Genomic DNA, 21,193 nt, shown 5'->3' on the forward strand with positions numbered 1-21,193 from the left:
GTAGAATTCACATTTGAAGCCATCTGGTCCTGGATTTTTCTTTTTTGGGAGCTTCTTAATGACTGATTCAGTTTCTTTACTTGTGATTGCTTTCTTGAGGTCACCTATTTCTTCTTGAGTCAATGTTGGTTGTTCATCCCTTTCTTGAAAGTTGTCCATTTCATCTACATTGTCGTATTTGTTAGCATAAAGTTGTTCATAGTATTCTGTCATTACTTCATTTATTTCTGTGGGGTCAGTGGTTATGTCTTCTCTTCTATTTCTGATCTTATTTATTTGCATTCTCTCTCTTCTTTTTGTCATCTTGCTAAGGCCCATCAGTCTTACTTATTTTCTCATAGAACGAACTTCTGGTTTTGTTGATTTTTCTCAATTGTTTTCATGTTCTGTTTCATTTATTTCTGCTCTAATCTTCATTATTTCTTTCCTTTTACTTGCTTTGGGGTTAGTTTACTGTTCTTTCTCTAGTTCTTCCAAGTGGACAGTCAATTCCTCGATTTTTGCCCTTTCTTCTTTTTTGATATAGGCATTTAGGGCAATAAATTTCCCTCTTAGCACTGCCTTTGCTCCATCCCATGAGTTTTGATATGTTGTGTTTTCATTTTCATTTGCCTCGAGATATTTACTGATTTCTCTTGTAATTTCTTCCTTGACCCACTGGTTGTTTAAGAGTGTGTTGTGCCTCCACATATTTGTGAATTTTCTGGCACTCTGCCTATTATTGATTTCCAACTTCATTCCTTTATGATCTGAGAAAGTGTTTCGTATGATTTCAATCTTTTTAAATTTATTGAGACTTGCTTTGTGACCCAGCATATGGTCTATCCTTGAGAATGATCCATGAGCACTTGAGAAAAAGGTGTATCCTGCTGTTGTGGGGTATAATGTTCTATAAATGTCTGTTAAGTTTAGCTCATTTATTGTATTATTCAAATCTCTGTTTCCTTATTGATCCCCTGTTTAGATGTTCTGTCCATTGATGAGCGTGTGGAATTGAAGTCTCTAACTGTGATGGTAGACGTGTCTATTTCTCCTTTCAGTGTTTGCCGCATGTATTTTGGAGCATTCTGGCTTGGTGCATAAATATTTTTGATTGTTATGTCTTCTTGTTGAATTGTTCCTTTTATTAATACATAGTGTCCTTCTTTGTTTCTTTTAACTGTTTTACGTTTGAAGTCTAACTTTTTGGATATTAGTATAGCTACTCCTCCTCTTTTCTGGTTGTTATTTGCATGAAATATCTTTTCCAAACCTCTCACTTACAACCTGTGTTTATCCTTGGGTCTAAGATGTGTTTCCTGTAGACAGCATATAGATGGGTCCTGTTTTTTAATCCATTCTGCCAGTCTGTGTCTTTTGATTGGGGAGTTTGATCTATTAACATTTAGTGTTATTACTACATAGGTAGTACTTTCTTCTACTATTTTGCCTTTCTGGATTTTATATGTCATATCTAATTTTTCTTCTTTTTTCCTTTACTGATAGTCTTCATTTCTATACTCTTCTCCACACCTCTCTCTCCTGTCTTTTCGTATCTGCCTCTAGTGCTCCCTTTAGTATTTCTTGCAGAGCCAGTCTGTTAGTCACAGATTCTCTCGGTGATTTTTTGTCTGAAAATGTTTTAATTTCTCCCTCATTTTTGAAGGACAGTTTTGCTGGATATAGAATTCTTGGTTGGCAGTTTTTCTCTTTTAGCAATTTAAATATATCATCCCACTGTCTTCTCGCCTCCATGGTTTCTGCTGAGAAAATCTACACATAGTCTTATTGGGTTTCCCTTGTATGTGATGGATTGCTTTTCTCTCGCTGCTTTCAAGATCCTCTCTTTCTCTTTGACCTCTGACATTCTGACTAGTAAGTTTCTTGGAGAACATCTATTTGGATCTATTCTCTTTGGGGTGCGCTGCACTTCTTGGATCTGTAATTTTAGGTCTTTCATAAGAGTTGGGAAATTTTCAGTGATAATTTCTTCCATTAGTTTTTCTCCTCCTTTTCCCTTGTCTTCTCCTTCTGGGACACCCACAACACGTATATTTGTGCGCTTCATATTATCATTCAGTTCCCTGAGTCTCTGCTCATATTTTTCCATTCTTTTCCCTATAGTTTCTGTTTCTTTTTGGATTTCAGATGTTCCATCCTCCAGTTCACTAATCCTAACCTCTGTCTCTTGAAATCTACCATTGTAGGTTTCCATTGTTTTTTTCATCTCTTCTACTGTATCTTTCATTCCCATAAGTTCTGTGATTTGTTTTTTCAGACTTTCCATTTCTTCTTTTTGTTCATTTCTTGCCTTCTTCATGTCCTCCCTCAATTCATTGATTTGGTTTTTGATGAGGTTTTCCATTTCTGTTCATATATTCTGAATTAGTTGTTTCAGCTCCTGTATCTCATTTGAACTATTGGTTTGTTCCTTTGATTGGGCCATATCTTCAATTTTCCTGGTGTGATTTGTTATTTTGTGCTGGTGTCTGGACATTTAATTACCTTAATTAGTTTATTCTGGAGATTGCTTTCACTTATCTTACCTAGGGTTTTCTTGCTGGATGAGTTTGTTGTCTGTCTGTTCTTTGACCTTCAGTTCAGCTTTTTCTGGGCCTCTAGCTTAAGTTTTGTTTAACAGAGGGTAATTTTTCAGTTCTTGTTTTCTTGTTTCTTGTCTTGCTTGTAAGGTGCCTTTTCCCTCCCCACCCTTAGGAGGGTCTGCGTAGGTATTACAGACTCCAGCCGTGTTTTCCCGGACTAAACTGGCCTCCTATCAGGGGGAAGGAGTCACCTGTGTCAGTTTTCCCTGAGGGTGAGACCCAGCAGGTTGAAAGACTTTCCTGTGAAGTCTCTGGGCTCTGTTTTTCTTATCCTGCCCAGTATGTGTGGCGCTTGTCTGTCTGCGGGTTCCACCAGCAAAAGATATTGTGGCTCCTTTAACTTTGGAAGGCTCTCCCTGCTGGGGGCGTGGTGGAGACAGAGGAGAGGTTGTAGGCTGGTTTTAATGGCTTCAAATTGCCAAGCCCGGGTCTGAATTCCTAGAGAGAGGGATTCCACCTAAGTTGGGCTTCACCCCTCCCCTGGGGAAGGCACACATGGGAGATAGCCCTGAAACCAGTCTGTTTCTGCCTATTCCTGGCACAGTTGCAGCCCGAGTAGTCCCACTGCTGAATCCAGAGGCAGCCAAGCCTCCATAGAAACAGCCACAAAAACCTGTTTTGTCCCCTTTCCTCTTTTTCAGTTAGCCCAATAAGCGACCTCTGCCTTGACCAGTTTCGCCTGAGCTGGGGGCCTATTTTTAGTAGTCAGAATTTGTTTATTAATGCCACAATTGGTGTTTGGTTGGACTCAGTCCTTGCTACTGTTAGAGTCTCTTTCCTTTCCCTCCAGGAAGCCGCCTGTGGGGGAGGGGCGCCAGCTGCCACGGCTTGGGGAACTCACGGTTCCGGAGACTCGCAGCTGGTCCAGACTGGGGTACGCTGTGTGTGTGGTCACTATCGTGGCTCCGGGAGCTGTTCTGTACTGTTCCTGGTTATTTAGTAGTTGTTCTGAAGGACGAACTAAGACGCGCACATTGCTAAGCTGCCATCTTGGCCCCTCCCCCCTCTTTGTTTTTAATCTAGTTGTTTAGGGATTTAAATTTTCCTCCCAGCAGTGCCTTTCCTGCATCCCATAAGTTATATATATATATATATTATTTTTTGATTCACAGTTTTTATAAAGGCTACAAATAAATATTGGGTCACATCTGTCAGCAGTGACTTGAGATGTTCATGCCATAAGTTTTGATATGTTGTGCATTTGCTTTCAATTGCCTTGAGATATTTAATGATTTTTTTTGCAGTATATTCTTTGACCTGCTTACTGTTTAAGAGCATATTGTTGTTCTCCCCTCTCTTTCTCCGCCGGCCCGCCGCGCGGCGCCCACGCCCCGCAGCAGCCGACCCGCCCGCCCTCCTTCTCCCCTCTCTTTCTCCGCCGGCCCGCCGCGCGGCGCCCACACCCCGCAGCAGCCGACCCGCCCGCCCTCCTTCTCCCCCCTCCTCCCCCTCCTGCTCCGGCCGCTCTCCAACCACCACGGTGCCCTCTTCCCCTGCCTTCACCGTCTCCTCCACCACCAGCCTCTACAGCCTTGCCGCCCTCACCTTTCCTCCTCCAGAACAGCTACTGGGGGAGTGGAGATAATACAGAGCAGCTCCCGGAGCCACGAGGGAGAGCAAAGGGACGGCGTACCCCATCCTGGAACGGCTGACTATCTGGGAGAACCAGCTCCGGTGAGATCACCAAGGGGCACGGGCTTTCCTGGGTGGGACGGGAAGCGACCGGAGTCCCTCCCTTCCACCTTCCCAGGCCAGCTGGTAGAATTGAACAGGCGGTCCCCTTAGGCCGCGGTGGCTGGTGCCCCCACCACACGAGGCCCCCCGGAACAACTGAGATAGTTGGGTCGGAAATTCCCAGACTGCGGAGAACAGTGACCGGGGGATCCCTTCCAAACACGTGACTCCCCCGTCGGCTGGGAATAGTGCACTCTCCCGGGCTGCGACAGCTGGCGCCCTCCCACCATGCTTGGTGCCCCGGGCCGACTAGCTAATTCGGCCGGACGCTCTCCTGTGCTGCAGCGGCCGGCGACCCTCCCCGCATTCGGAACCCCAGGCCGGCTGGCATTGTTCCAAGACGCTTCGGCTGCCGAACCTCCCCTACGGCGAGAATTTTCCAGAGTTAAAGGACCCACAGCAACTTTCACTGGTGGAACCCGTAGACAAACGTGTGCCACGAGCGCCACCTACTGGGCAGGATAAGAAAAACAGAACCCAGAGATTGCACAGAAAAATCTTTAAACCTGTGAGGTCGAACACCCAGGGAAATCTGACTAAATGCCCAGACTCCAGCAGAAGATAACGGATCACGCTCAGAAAATTGAACATATGGCCCAGTCAAACAAAGAAACCAATAGTTCAAATGAGATACAGGAGCTGAAACAACTAATGCTGAATATACGAACAGAAATGGAAAACCTCTTCAAAAACGAAATCGATAAATTGAGGGAGGACATGAAGAAGACATGGGCTGAACATAAAGAAGAAATAGAAAAACTGAAAAAACAAATCACAGAACTTATGGAAGTGAAAGATAAAGTAGAAAAGATGGAAAAAACAATGGATACCTACAACGACAGATTTAAAGAAACAGAAGATAGAATTAGTGATTTGGAGGATGAAACATCTGAATTCCAAAAAGAAACAGAAACTATCCGGAAAAGAATGGAAAAATTTGAACAAGGTATCAGGGAACTCAAGGACAATGTGAACCGTACAAATATACGTGTAGTGGGTATCCCAGAAGGAGAAGAGAAGGGAAAAGGAGGAGAAAAACTAATGGAAGAAATTATCACTGAAAATTTCCCAACTCTTATGAAAGACCTAAAATTACAGATCCAAAAAGTGCAGCGCACCCCAAAGAGATTAGACACAAATAGGCATTCCCCAAGACACTTACTAGTTAGAATGTCAGAGGTCAAAGAGAAAGAGAGGATCTTGAAAGCAGCGAGAGAAAAACAATCCGTCACATACAAGGGAAACCCAATAAGACTATGTGTAGATTTCTCAGCAGAAACCATGGAAGCTAGAAGACAGTGGGATAATATATTTAAGTTACTAAAAGAGAAAAACTGCCAGCCAAGACTCCTATATCCAGCAAAATTGTCCTTCAAAAATGAGGGAGAAATTAAAACATTCTCAGACAAAAAGTCACTAAGAGAATATGTGACCAAGAGACCAGCTCTGCAAGAAATACTAAAGGGAGCACTAGAGTCAGAACCGAAAAGACAGAAGAGAGAGACATGGAGAAAAGTGTAGAAAGAAGGAAAGTCAGATATGATATATATAAAAGGCAAAATGGTAGAGGAAAATATTATCCAAACAGTAATAACACTAAATGTCAATGGACTGAATTCCCCAATTAAAAGACATAGACTGGCAGAATGGATTAAAAAACAGGATCCTTCTATATGCTGTCTACAGGAAACACATCTTAGACCCAAAGATAAATATAGGTTGAAAGTGAAAGGTTGGGAAAAGATATTTCATGCAAATAACAACCAGAAAAGAGCAGGAGTGGCTATACTAATATCCAACAAGTTAGACTTCAAATGTAAAACAGTTAAAAGAGACAAAGAAGGACACTATATACTATTAAAAGGAACAATTAAGCAAGAAGACATAACAATCATAAATATTTACGCACCAAACCAGAATGCCCCAAAATACGTGAGGAATACACTGCAAACACTGAAAAGGGAAATAGACACATATACCATAATAGTTGGAGACTTCAATTCACCACTCTCATCAATGGACAGAACATCTACACAGAGGATCAATAAAGAAATAGAGAACCTGAATATTACTATAAATGAGCTTGACTTAACAGACATTTATAGGACATTACATCCCACAACAACAGGATACACCTTTTTTTCAAGTGCTCATGGATCATTCTCAAAGATAGACCATATGCTGGGTCACAAAGCAAGTCTTAACAAATTTAAAAATATTGAAATCATACACAACACTTTCTCGGATCATAAAGGAATGAAGTTGGAAATCAATAATAGGCGGAGTGCCAGAAAATTCATAAATACATGGAGGCTCAACAACACACTCTTAAACAACAAGTGGGTCAAAGAAGAAATTGCAAGAGAAATTAGTAAATACCTAGAGGCAAATGAAAATGAAGACACAACATATCAAAACTTATGGGACGCAGCAAAGGCAGTGCTAAGAGGGAAATTTATTGCCCTAAATGCCTTTATCAGAAAAGAAGAAAAGGCAAAAATGCAGGAATTAACTGTCCACTTGGAAGAACTGGAGAAAGAACAGCAAACTAATCCCAAAGCAAGCAAAAGGAAAGAAATAACAAAGATTAGAGCAGAAATAAATGAAATTGAAAACATGAAAACAATAGAGAAAATCAATAAGACCAGAAGTTGGTTCTATGAGAAAATCAACAAGATTGATGGGCCCTTAGCAAGACTGACAAAAAGAAGAAGAGAGAGGATGCAAATAAATAAGATTAGAAATGGAAGAGGAGACATAACTACTGACCTCACAGAAATAAAGGAGGTAGTAACAGGATACTATGAACAACTTTACGCTAATAAATACAACAATTTAGAAGAAATGGACAGGTTCCTGGAAAGACATGAGCAACCAACTTTGACTGAAGAAGAAATAGACGACCTCAACAAACCAATCACAAGTAAACAGATTGAATTAGTTATTCAAAAGCTCTCTAAAAAGAAAAGTCCAGGACCAGACGGCTTCACATGTGAATTCTATCAAACATTCCAGAAAGAATTAGTACCTACTCTCCTAAAACTGTTCAACATAATCGAAGTGGAGGGAAAACTACCTAATTCATTCTATGAAGCCAACATCACCCTCATACCAAAACCAGGCAAAGATATTACAAAAAAAGAAAACTACAGACCAATCTCTAATGAATACAGATGCAAAAATTCTCAATAAAATTCTAGCAAATCGTATCCAACAACACATTAAAAGAATTATACATCATGACCAAGTAGGATTCATCCCAGGTATGCAAGGATGGTTCAACATAAGAAAATCAATTAATGTAATACACCATATCAACAAATCAAAGCAGAAAAATCACATGATCATCTCAATTGATGCAGAGAAGGCATTTGACAAGATTCAACATCCTTTCCTGCTGAAAACACTTCAAAAGATAGGAATACAAGGGAACTTCCTTAAAATGATAGAGGGAATATATGAAAAACCCACAGCTAATATCATCCTCAATGGGGAAAAATTGAAAACTTTCCCCCTAAGATCAGGAACAAGACAAGGATGTCCACTATCACCACTATTATTCAACATTGTGTTGGAAGTTTTAGCCAGAGCAATTAGACAAGAAAAAGAAATACAAGGCATCAAAATTGGAAAGGAAGAAGTAAAACTATCACTGTTTACAGACGATATGATACTATATGTAGAAAACCCAGAAAAATCCACAACAAAATTACTAGAGCTAATAAATGAGTACAGCAAAGTAGCAGGCTACAAGATCAACATTCAAAAATCTGTAGCTTTTCTATGCACTAGTAATGAACAAGGTGAGGCGGAAATCAAGAAACGAATCCCATTTACAATCGCAACTAAAAGAATAAAATACCTAGGAATAAATTTAACCAAAGAGACAAAAAACCTATATAAAGAAAACTACAAAAAACTGTTAAAAGAAATCACAGAAGACCTAAATAGATGGAAGGGCATACCGTGTTCATGGATTGGAAGACTAAATATAGTCAAGATGTCAATCCTACCTAAATTGATTTACAGATTCAATGCAATACCAATCAAAATCCCAACAACTTATTTTTCAGAAATAGAAAAACCAATAAGCAAATTTATCTGGAAGGGCAGGGTGCCCCAAATTGCTAAAAACATCTTGAGGAAAAAAAACGAAGCTGGAGGTCTCGCGCTGCCTGACTTTAAGGCATATTATGAAGCCACAGTGGTCAAAACAGCATGGTATTGGCGTAAAGATAGATATATCGACCAATGGAATCGAATAGAATGCTCAGATATAGACCCTCTCATCTATGGACATTTGATCTTTTTTTTTTTTTTTTTTTTTTTTTTTTTAAAGGAAAGACAGAGAGAAGGAAGGAAGGATAGAAGGAAGGAAGAGAGGAAGAAAGGGAAACATCTTTTAAGCATTTTCTTGTTTTATTGTATTTTGTTTCTCCGTTTTCGTTACATGGGCTGGGGCCGGGAATCGAACCGAGGTCCTCCGGCATAGCAGGCAAGCACTTTGCCCGCTGAGCCACCGCGGCCCGCCCGACATTTGATCTTTGATAAGGCAGTCAAGCCAACTCACCTGGGACAGAACAGTCTCTTCAATAAATGGTGCCTAGAGAACTGGATATCCATATGCAAAAGAATGAAAGAAGACCCATCTCTCACACCCTATACAAAAGTTAACTCAAAATGGATCAAAGATCTAAACATTAGGTCTAAGACCATAAAACAGTTAGAGGAAAATGTAGGGAGATATCTTATGGATCTTACAACTGGAGGCGGTTTTATGGACCTTAAACCTAAAGCAAGAACACTGAAGAAGGAAATAAATAAATGGGAGCTCCTCAAAATTAAACACTTTTGTGCATCAAAGAACTTCATCAAGAAAGTAGAAAGACAGCCTACACAATGGGAGACAATATTTGGAAACGACATATCAGATAAAGGTCTAGTATCCAGAATTTATAAAGAGATTGTTCAACTCAACAACAAAAAGACAGCCAACCCAATTACAAAATGGGAAAAAGACTTAAACAGACACCTACCAGAAGAAGAAATACGGATGGCCAAGAGGCACATGAAGAGATGCTCAATGTCCCTGGCCATTAGAGAAATGCAAATCAAAACCACAATGAGATATCATCTCACACCCACCAGAATGGCCATTATCAACAAAACAGAAAATGACAAGTGCTGGAGAGGATGCGGAGAAAGAGGCACACTTATCCACTGTTGGTGGGAATGTCAAAGGGTGCAACCACTGTGGAAGGCAGTTTGGCGGTTCCTCAAAAAGCTGAATATAGAATTGCCATATGACCCAGCAATACCATTGCTAGGTATCTCCTCAAAGGACTTAAGGGCAAAGACACAAACGGACATTTGCACACCAATGTTTATAGCAGCGTTATTTACAATTGCAAAGAGATGGAAACAGCCAAAATCTCCATCAACAGAAGAGTGGCTAAACAAACTGTGGTATATACATACGATGGAATATTATGCAGCTTTAAGACAAGATAAACTTATGAACCATGTAATAACATGGATGGACCTAGAGAACATTATGCTGAGTGAGTCTAGCCAAAAACTAAAGGACAAATACTGTATGGTCCCACTGATGTGAACGGACATTCGAGAATAAACTTGAAATATGTCATTGGTAACAGAGTTCAGCAGGAGTTAGAAACAGGGTAAGACAATGGGTAATTGAAGCTGAAGGGATACAGACTGTGCAACAGGACTAGATACAAAAACTCAAAAATGGACAGCACAATAATACCTAATTGTAAAATAATCATGTTAAAATACTGAATGAAGCTGCATCTGAGCTATAGGGTTTTTTTTGTTTTTGTTTGCTTGTTGGTTTGTTTGTTGTTGTTTTTTACTATTATTACTACTTTTATTTCTTTTCTTTATATTAACATTTTATATCTTTTTCTGTTGTGTTGCTAGTTCCTCTAAACCGATGCAAATGTACTAAGAAACAATGATCATGCATCTATGTGATGATGTTAAGAATTACTGAGTGCATATGTAGAATGGTATGATTTCTAAATGTTGTGTTAATTTCTTTTTTTTTTTCTTTCCGTTAATAAAAAAAAAAAAAGAGCATTTTGTTTAACCTTCATATACTTTTTAATTTCCAGCCCTCTGCTTGTTACCGATTTATAGGTTCATTCTATTATGATCAGAGAAAGTGCATTGTATAATTTCAATTTTTTAAATTTATTAATAAAGACCTGTTTTGTGACCCAGTGTGTATTGTATCCTGGAGAATAATCCATGAACACTTGAGAAGAATGTATATCCTTCTATAGAAGTCTGTTAGGTCTAGTTCGTTTATTGTATTATTTGTGTTTTCTGTTTCCTTACTGATCCTCTTCATTTGTTCTACCTATTGATGAGAGAGGTATATTGATGTCTCCCATTATTATTGTAGAGATGTTATTGCTACCTTTAGTTTTGCCAGTGTTTGCCTCATATGCTTTGTTTTTTATTTTATTTATTTATTTAAAAATATTTTTATTGAGATATCTTCATGTACCATACAATCCATCCAGTGTATTCATTCATTGGCCCACAACATCATCACACAGTTGTGTATTCAAAACCATGATCATTTTTAGAACATTGGCAACACTCCAGAAAAAGAAAAGGAAAAAACTCATATACCTCCACCCTCTCATTGACCACTAGTACTGCAATCTACCCAATTTTTTTTACACCTTCTCTCCCCTCTATTATTTTTAACATTTTTATTGTATAGTATATCATATATACAAAGCAAAGAAATTTAAAAAGCAATACTTTTCAATGTACTTACAGGACAGATCCCAGAGTTTGTCACGTGCTACCATATGATCCTCTCAGATTTTCCTCCTTCTAGCTGCTCCAGAATTTAGGAGGCTAGAAGGCTTAAATATTTGTTTATCATCACAATTGACTTTTTTCCCTTCCTTTTTTGTGAAACATATATACAGAAAAGCAATAAGTTTCAAAGCATAGCACCATAATTAGTTGTAGAACATATTTCAGAGTTTGAATGGGTTACAATTCCACAATTTTATGTTTTTACTTCTAGCTGCTCTAAGATACTAGAAACTAAAAGAGATATCGGTTTAATGATTCAGCAGTCATATTCATTTGTTATACCCTATCTTCAATGTATATATAACTCCAGCATCACTTTATATCTTTCTGTCCCTCTCTTTAGGGGTGTTGGGGATATGACAATTATAACTTTTTCATATTGGAAGGGTCTTTCACTAATATGGGGTAGGGAGATGGAACTATCTGATGTTCTGGAGAGGCTGGGCCCTCTAGGTTTCAGGACTTCTCTGGAGCAGGGATCCATCGGGAGGTTGTAGATTTCTGGAAAGTTATTCTACTGCATGGAACCCTTGTGCAAACTTATGTATTGCCCTAGGTGTTCTTTAGGATTGGCTGGAATGGTCCTGGTTGGGGGTTGGCAGGTTATGATAGGTAGCAATGTCTAATTGAAGCTTGCTAAGAGTGACCTCTGCAGTAGCCTCTTGACTCTATTTGAAGTCTCTGTGCCACTGATACTTTATTGCACTTCTTTTCCCCCTTTTGGTCAGGATGGAATTGTTGATCCAACCATGCCAAGGCTGGATTCATTCCTGGGAGTCATCTCCCATATCGTCAGGGAGACTTTCACCCCTGATGTCATGTCCCATGTAGAGGGGAGGGCAATGATTTCACTTGGAGAGTTGGGCTTACAGAGAGTGAGGCCACATCTTAGCAACAATAGATGTCCTCCAGAAGTAACTCTTAGGCATGCCTATAGGTAGTCTAAACTTCTCTGCTACCCACATAAGCTTTATAAGAGTAAGCCTCAGGATTGAGGGTATGGCCTATTGATTTGGGTGTCCATAAAGTTTGACACAGTATCAGGGGATTCCCTTGATGGTAAGGTTCAGTACTTCCATATTCTTTATTCCATCCCTCAAGGGACTTTGCCAATACTTTTTGATTATCTGCTTAACATACTCTAGGATGTATACAGGCATTACAATAATCTGTACAGAATTAAAGGATCTCTTTCTTATTCTGGGCTCCCTGTGTTTAGGTTGTTTAGACTATGTACTACAGAAAATTTCAGTTCCAGTTCAAATAAACCTTTCTTCCTTTGGTCTCAAAGAGTATGTGTGGTTCTAAAATATAGATGCTGTCTTCCTTACCTCTGTGTTCTGAATTACTTTAACCCCAACCTGACTGGCTTCATTCTTATCTCTATAAAACAGCCTCTCGAAATCCATAAATAATAATCACTGCTCTGGATTTAATGTGTCTGCTCTGAAAGCTTACAATCTAGGCGCTTGTTTTCTTTTTTTTTCTTTTTTTTTATTAATTAAAAAAAATTAACACAACATTAGAAATCAATCCATTCTACATATGCAATCAGTAATTCTTAATATCATCACATAGGTGTATGGTCATCATTTCTCAGTACATATGCATCGATTTAGAGAAAGAAATAGCACGACAACAGAAAAAGAAATAAAGTGATAACAGAGAAAACACAAATAAAAATAAAAAGTACAAAAATATATAAGAGAAAGGAAAAAAAAAACTATAGATCAGATGCAGCTTCATTCAGCGTTCCAACATAATTACATTACAGTTAGGCAGTATTGTGCTGACCATTTTTTTTTTTTTTTTAGACATCATACCATTCTACATATGCAATCAGTAATTCTTAACATCATCACATAGATGCATGATCATCGTTTCTTAGTACATTTGCATCGGTTTAGAAGAACTAGCAGTATAACAGAAAAAAATATAGAATGGTAATATAGAGAAAAAAAAATAAAAGTAATAATAATAAGAACAAAACAAACAAAACAAAACAAAACAAGAACCTATCGCTCGGATCCAGCTTCGTTCAGTATTTTAACATGATTACTTTACAATTAGGTATTATTGTGCTGTCCATTTTTGAGTTTTTGTATCTAGTCCTATTGCACAGTCTGTATTCCATCAGCTCCAATTACCCATTATCTTACCCTGTTTCTAACTCCTGCTGAACTCTGTTACCAATGACATATTCCAAGTTTATTCTCGAGTGTCGATTCACATCATTGGGACCATACAGTATTTGTCTTTTAGTTTTTGGCTAGACTCACTCAGCATAATGTTCTCTAGGTCCATCCATGTTATTACATGCTTCATAAGTTTATCCTGCCTTAAAGCTGCATAATATTCCATCGTATGTATATACCACAGTTTGTTTAGCCACTCGTCTGTTGATGGACATTTTGGCTGTTTCCATCTCTTTGCAATTGTAAATAACGCTGCTATAAACATTGGTGTGCAAATGTCTGTTTGAGTTTTTGCCCTTAATTCCTTTGAGTAGATTCCCAGCAATGGTATTGCTGGGTCGTATGGCAATTCTATATTCAGCTTTTTGAGGAACCGCCAAACTGCCTTCCACAGTGGTTGCACCCTTTGACATTCCCACCAACAGTGGATAAGTGTGCCTCTTTCTCCGCATCCTCTCCAGCACTTGTCATTTTCTGTTTTCTTGATAATGGCCATTCTGGTGGGTGTGAGATGATATCTCATTGTGGTTTTGATTTGCATTTCTCTAATGGCCAGGGACATTGAGCATCTCTTCATGTGTCTTTTGGCCATTTGTATTTCCTCCTCTGAGAGGTGTCTATTCAAGTCTTTTTCCCATTTTGTAATTGGGTTGGCTATCTTTTTGTTGTTGAGTTGAACAATCTCATTATAAATTCTGGATATTAGACCTTTATCTGATATGTCGTTTCCAAATATTGATTCCCATTGTGTAGGCTGTCTTTCTACTTTCTTGATGAAGTTCTTTGATGCACAAAAGTGTTTAATTTTGAGGAGTTCCCATTTATTTATTTCCTTCTTCAGTGCTCTTGCTTTAGGTGTAAGGTCCATAAAACCGCCTCCAATTGTAAGATTCATAAGATATCTCCCTACATTTTCCTCTAACTGTTCTATGGTCTTAGACCTAATGTTTAGATCTTTGATCCATTTTGAGTTAACTTTTGTGTAGGGTGTGAGATATGGGTCTTCTTTCATTCTTTTGCATATGGATATCCAGTTCTCTAGGCACCATTTATTGAAGAGACTGTTCTGTCCCAGGTGAGTTGGCTTGACTGCCTTATCAAAGATCAAATGTCCATAGATGAGAGGGTCTATATCTGAGCACTCTATTCGATTCCATTGGTCGATATATCTATCTTTATGCCAATACCATGCTGTTTTGACCACTGTGGCTTCAGAATATGCCTTAAAGTCAGGCAGTGCAAGACCTCCAGCTTCGTTTTTTTTCCTCAAGATGTTTTTAGCAATTCGGGGCACCCTGCCCTTCCAGATAAATTTGCTTATTGGTTTTTCTATTTCTGAAAAATACGTTGTTGGGATTCTGATTGGTATTGCATTGAATCTGTAAATCAATTTAGGTAGGATTGACATCTTGACTATATTTAGTCTTCCAATCCATGAACACGGTATGCCCTTCCATCTGTTTAGGTCTTCTGTGATTTCTTTTAGCAATTTTTTGTAGTTTTCTTTATATAGGTTTTTTGTCTCTTTAGTTAAATTTATTCCTAGGTATTTTATTCTTTTAGTTGCAATTGTAAATGGGATTTGTTTCTTGATTTCCCCCTCCGCTTGTTCATTGCTAGTGTATAAAAATGCTACAGATTTTTGAATGTTGATCTTGTAGCCTGCTACTTTGCTGTACTCATTTATTAGCTCTAGTAGTTTTGTTGTGGATTTTTCCGGGTTTTCGACGTATATTATCATATCATCTGCAAACAGTGATAGTTTTACTTCTTCCTTTCCAATTTTGATGCCTTGTATTTCTTTTTCTTGTCTAATTGCTCTGGCTAGAACCTCCAACACAATGTTGAATAATAGTGGTGATAGTGGACATCCTTGTCTTGTTCCTGATCTTAGGGGGAACGTTTTCAGTTTTTCCCCATTAAGGATGATATTAGCTGTGGGTTTTTCATATATTCCCTCTATCATTTTAAGGAAGTTCCCTTGTATTCCTATCCTTTGAAGTGTTTTCAACAGGAAAGGATGTTGAATCTTGTCAAATGCCTTCTCTGCATCAATTGAGATGATCATGTGATTTTTCTGCTTTGATTTGTTGATATGGTGTATTACATTAATTGATTTTCTTATGTTGAACCATCCTTGCATACCTGGGATGAATCCTATTTGGTCATGATGAATAATTCTTTTAATGTGTTGTTGGATACGATTTGCTAGAATTTTATTGAGGATTTTTGCATCTATATTCATTAGAGAGATCGGCCTGTAGTTTTCTTTTCTTGTAATATCTTTGCCTGGTTTTGGTATGAGGGTAATGTTGGCGTCATAGAATGAATTAGGTAGTTTTCCCTCCACTTCGATTTTTTTGAAGAGTTTGAGGAGAGTTGGTACTAATTCTTTCTGGAATGTTTGATAGAATTCACATGTGAAGCCGTCTGGTCCTGGACTTTTCTTTTTAGGAAGCTTTTGAATGACTGCTTCAATTTCTTTACTTGTGATTGGTTTGTTGAGGTCATCTATGTCTTCTTGAGTCAAAGTTGGTTGTTCATGTCTTTCCAGGAACCCGTCCATTTCCTCTAAATTGTTGTATTTATTAGCATAAAGTTGTTCATAGTATCCTGTTATTACCTCCTTTATTTCTGTGAGGTCAGTAGTTATGTCTCCTCTTCCATTTCTGATCTTATTTATTTGCATCCTCTCTCTTCTTCTTTTTGTCAATCTTGCTAAGGGCTCATCAATCTTATTGATTTTCTCATAGAACCAACTTCTGGCCTTATTGATTTTCTCTATTGTTTTCATGTTTTCAATTTCATTTATTTGTGCTCTAATCTTTGTTATTTCTTTCCTTTTGCTTGCTTTGGGGTTAGCTTGCTGTTCTTTCTCCAGTTCTTCCAAATGGATAGTTAATTCCTGCATTTTTGCCTTTTCTTCTTTTCTGATAAAGGCATTTAGGGCAATAAATTTCCCTCTTAGCACTGCCTTTGCTGCGTCCCATAAGTTTTGATATGTTGTGTTTTCATTTTCATTCGCCTCGAGGTATTTGCTAATTTCTCTAGCAATTTCTTTTTTGACCCAGTCGTTGTTTAGGAGTGTGTTGTTGAGCCTCCACGTATTTGTGAATTTTCTGGCACTCCGCCTATTATTGATTTCCAACATCATTCCTTTATGGTCCGAGAAAGTGTTGTGTAAGATTTCAATCTTTTTAAATTTGTTAAGACTTGCTTTGTGACCCAGCATATGGTCTATCTTTGAGAATGATCCATGAGCACTTGAGAAAAAGGTGTATCCTGCTGTTGTGGGATGTAATGTCCTATAAATGTCTATTAAGTCTAGTTCATTTATAGTAATATTCAGATTCTCTATTTCTTTGTTGATCCTCTGTCTAGATGTTCTGTCCATTGATGAGAGTGGTGAATTGAAGTCTCCAACTATTATGGTATATGAGTCTATTTCCCTTTTCAGTGTTTGCAGTATATTCCTCACTTATTTTGGGGCATTCTGATTCGGTGCATAAATATTTATGATTGTTATGTCTTCTTGTTTAATTGTTCCTTTTATTAGTAGATAGTGTCCTTCTTTGTCTCTTTTAACTGTTTTACATTTGAAGTCTAATTTGTTGGATATTAGTATAGCCACTCCTGCTCTTTTCTGGTTGTTATTTGCATGAAATATCTTTTCCCAACCTTTCACTTTCAACCTATGTTTATCTTTGGGTCTAAGATGTGTTTCCTGTAGACAGCATATAGAAGGATCCTGTTTTTTAATCCATTCTGCCAATCTATGTCTTTTGATTGGGGAATTCAGTCCATTGACATTTAGTGTTATTACTGTTTGGATAATATTTTCCTCTACCATTTTGCCTTTTGTATTATATATATCATATCTGATTTTCCTTCTTTCTACACTCTTTTCCATATCTCTCTCTTCTGTCTGTTCGGTTCTGACTCTAGTGCTCCCTTTAGTATTTCTTGCAGAGCTGGTCTCTTGGTCACAAATTCTTTCAGTGACTTTTTGTCTGAGAATGTTTTAATTTCTCCCTCATTTTTGAAGGATAATTTTGCTGGATATAGGAGTCTTGGTTGGCAGTTTTTCTCTTTTAGTATTTTAAATATATCATCCCACTGTCTTCTAGCTTCCATGGTTTCTGCTGAGAAATCTACACATAGTCTTATTGGGTTTCCCTTGTATGTAATGGATTGTTTTTCTCTTGCTGCTTTCAAGATCTTCTCTTTCTCTTTGACCTCTGACATTCTAACTAGTAAGTGTCTTGGAGAACGCCTATTTGGGTCTAATCTCTTTGGGGTTCGCTGCACTTCTTGGATCTGTAATTTTAGGTCTTTCATAAGAGTTGGGAAATTTTCAGTGATAATTTCTTCCTTTAGTTTTTCTCCTCCTTTTCCCTTTTCTTCTCCTTCTGGGACACCCACAACACGTATATTTGTGCGGTTCATATTGTCCTTGAGTTCCCTGATACCCTGTTCAAATTTTTCCATTCTTTTCCCTATAGTTTCTGTTTCTTTTTGGAATTCAGATGTTCCATCCTCCAAATCACTAATTCTATCTTCTGTCTCTTTAAATCTATCATTGTAGCTATCCATTATTTTTTCTATGTTTGCTACTTTATCCTTCACTTCCATAAGTTCTGCGATTTGTTTTTTCAGTTTTTCTATTTCTTCTTTATGTTCAGCCCATGTCCTCTTCATGTCCTCCCTCAATTTATCGATTTCATTTTTGAAGAGGTTTTCCATTTCTGTTCGTATATTCACCATTAGTTGTCTCAGCTCTTGTGTCTCATTTGAGCTATTGGTTTGTTCCTTTGACTGAGCCATATTCTCAATCTTTTGAGCGTGGACAGTTATCTTCTGCTGCTGGCGTCTGGGCATTTATTCAGATTTCTCTTGGTGTTGGACCCAGCAAGTTTGTAAGATTTTTCTGTGAAATCTCTGGGATCTGTTTTTCTTATCTTGCCCAGTACGTGGCACACGTGGCACACGTTTGTCTCAAGTGTTTGGAATGGGTCTCCCCCAGTCACCGATCTCCGTGGCCTGGGGATTTCGGATCCAATTCTCTCCGTTGGTTCAGGGGCCACGCGTGGTGGGGGCGTCAGCTGCCGCGGCTTGAGGGGACCCTGTGGCTGGTTGCGGGCCGCAGCGGGCCTGAGGGATTCCCACCGGACCAGGAAGCCTCCCGTGGGGGGGGGCTACCGCGGCTTGGATAGCCCTCCTATCCGAGACTCGTATCCGCGGACTCGAAGCAGAGACTCGAAGCTGCCCGCAAAAGAGGGGTGCCGCCTGCCTCGGCTTGGGAAACTTGCTTCTCCAATACTCTCAGCTGGCCCGGAAAGGAGGGAGGGAGTAGCTCGGACCACCGCAGCTGCCGCTGATCGGGAAATCACGCGCCGCTCGGGGGTCTCACCGCAGCCGAGTCTCGCAGTCAGTCTAGCCAGCCCAGACTTTGGATAGCCCTCTGAACTGAGATTCGTAGCCGCGGACTCAAAGCCGAGACTCAAAGCCGCCCGCAAAAGAAGGGCGCCGCCTGCCTCGGCTTGGGAAACTTGCTTCTCCGATACTCTCAGCCGGCCCAGGAAGGAGGGAGGGATTAGCTCGGACCGCCGCAGCTGCGGCTGCTCGGCAAATCACGCGCTGCTTGGGGGTCTCGTCGCAGCCAAGAGTCGCAGTCAGACTTGCCAGCCCAGACTTTGGATAGCCCTCTGATCCGAGACTCGTAGCTGCGGACTCGAAGCCGAGACTCGAAACCGCCCGCAAAAGTGTGGTGCCGGCCGCCTTGGCTGGGAAGCTTGTCTCTCCGAGTCTCTCAGCCAGCCCGGGAAGGAGGGAGGGATTAGCTCGGACCGCCGCAGCTGCGGCTGCTCGGGGGTCTCGCCGCAGCCAAGTCTCGCAGTCAGACTTGCCAGCCCAGACTTTGGATAGCCCTCTGATGCGAGACTCGTAGTCGCGGACTCGAAGCCGAGACTCGAAGCCGCCCGCAAAAGTGTGGCGCCGGCCGCCTTGGCTGGGAAGCTTGTCTCTCCGCGTCCCTCAGCCAGCCCGGGAAGGAGGGAGGGATTAGCTCGGACCGCCGCAGCTGCGGCTGCTCGGGAAATCGCCCGCCGCTTGGGGATCTCACTCACCGCAGCCGATTTTCGCAGCCAGACTAACCAGCCCAGACTGGGTTACGCTGTGTGTCCATTCCCTGCTGTAGCCCCGGGAGCTGTTCTGTACTGTTTCTGTTCACCTATTAGTTGATTTGGAGTCGGAGGAACTAAGACGCATGTACCTTATTAAGACGCCATCTTGGATCCGCTTGTTTTCTTATAAGCATTTTTAAAGGTGACCATACCATGGTTGTTCCTTTGTTCTGGCTTATTTTGCCTCACCAAATGTCCCTCATGTTCATTCACATCATTGCATGCCTCATCACTTTGTTCCTTTTTGTAGCAGCACAACCCTCAGTCATAAGTAAACACCACCATTCGCCAATCTACTTCTCAGTCAGTGCATCCTTCAGCCACCTGCTTTCATCAGGCATTGTGTATAGTGAGTGTCCAAAGTCCACAGTCCATCAACATTCTCGATTTTAGGTAATTTCATTGTTCCCAAGAGAAAGAAAAGCAATAAGAATACTTTCGCCAAATAGTACATTTAAACCTCCTCTTAACTCTTGTCCTTCCCCCCGTTATTTACCTCTGCTGTTGCTGTGGTAGTGCTGATGTTTACCTTTTGAACATAGCTCATAGCATGCAATAGCAGTTTTCCCCCTGTATCCCGGACTTAAACACTCTTTGTACATGAATCATATCTTTCAAGTAATTCTTGCAAGAACTAATTAATATTTCTAGTGTTATTCAGTGGAACACCTAGGTCTATACAACCTCTTTCAGTCTTGTTCATCTTTAGTATGGTAATGTTACTTATAGGCCCACTAGAGAACCACCTTAACTTTTTATCTATTCCCTTGCACTGGAGTTCACCCTCATTAGCTAACCATTCATACATCTCTAGCTTCTATGTATCCCTAAGTCCCCTATATTCTATAAGACTCTGATTATGTCTTTATGCTAGTCATAAAAGTGAAATCATACAGGATCTATCCTTTTGTGTCTGACTTATTTCACTTGGCATTATGTCCTCAAGGCTCATCCATCTTGTCCTGTGCTTCAGGATGTCATTTCGTCTTACTTCTGCATAATATTCCATTGATGGAGAAGCCATAAAATATTGCCAACATGACTGTCGTGGCTGATGCAAGGCAACACAAAATGGCCTAGCCCACAACCGGCTTTCTTCCCGGAACTGGCCGTGGTTTGTGCCAAAAGCACTACCCTTAAATCTGCCCTCCGCCCTAGCAACAACGGTGACCAATCCCAGAAATCTGCCCTCTGCCCTAGCAACAATGGTGACCAATCCCAGAAATCTGCCCTCCAGCCTAGCAACAACAGTGACCAATCCCAGCCTGACACATGTCCCTGCATGCCTCCCAGCCTATATAAGACTGTGCACTTCCTCAATAAAGCGCACGCCTTCCACTCACCCTTGAGGGCTGTCTCCTGAGTCGTGTGCTGTGTGTCTGTGTGACTGACTCAGTACAGCCACTTACCCCCAGCCATCAGCTAACCAACATTCCATCATATGTGTATGCCACATTTTGTTGATCCATTTGTCTGTTGATGGACATTTGGTTTGTTTCTGTCTTTTGGCGATTGTGAATAATGCTGCTGTGAACATCAGTGTGCAAATGTCTGTTTGTGTCATTGCTTTCAGCTCTTCTGGGGATATACCAAATAGTGCTATTGCTGGGTCATACGGCAACTCAACATTTAGTTTCTT

At 40.1% G+C, this 21,193-nt stretch overlaps 1 protein-coding gene across 2 annotated transcripts in view; it reads left to right on the forward strand.

The window, feature by feature from the left end:
* Nucleotides 1-21,193, forward strand: part of SRRD (SRR1 domain containing) — a 66,099-nt gene that overhangs the window by 36,172 nt on the left and 8,734 nt on the right. Inside the window, exon 3 of one of the 2 annotated variants that reach the window (XM_077160710.1) lies at nucleotides 3,373-3,456. The exons of the other annotated variant lie outside the window; for it this stretch is intronic. Within the exon in view, the coding sequence (XP_077016825.1) occupies nucleotides 3,373-3,456 (84 nt within the window). The remainder of the gene's footprint in view (nucleotides 1-3,372; nucleotides 3,457-21,193) is intronic. 2 annotated transcript variants of the gene reach the window in all.

This window comes from Tamandua tetradactyla, chromosome 5 (assembly GCF_023851605.1).
Source record: "Tamandua tetradactyla isolate mTamTet1 chromosome 5, mTamTet1.pri, whole genome shotgun sequence".
NCBI lineage: Eukaryota > Metazoa > Chordata > Mammalia > Pilosa > Myrmecophagidae > Tamandua > Tamandua tetradactyla.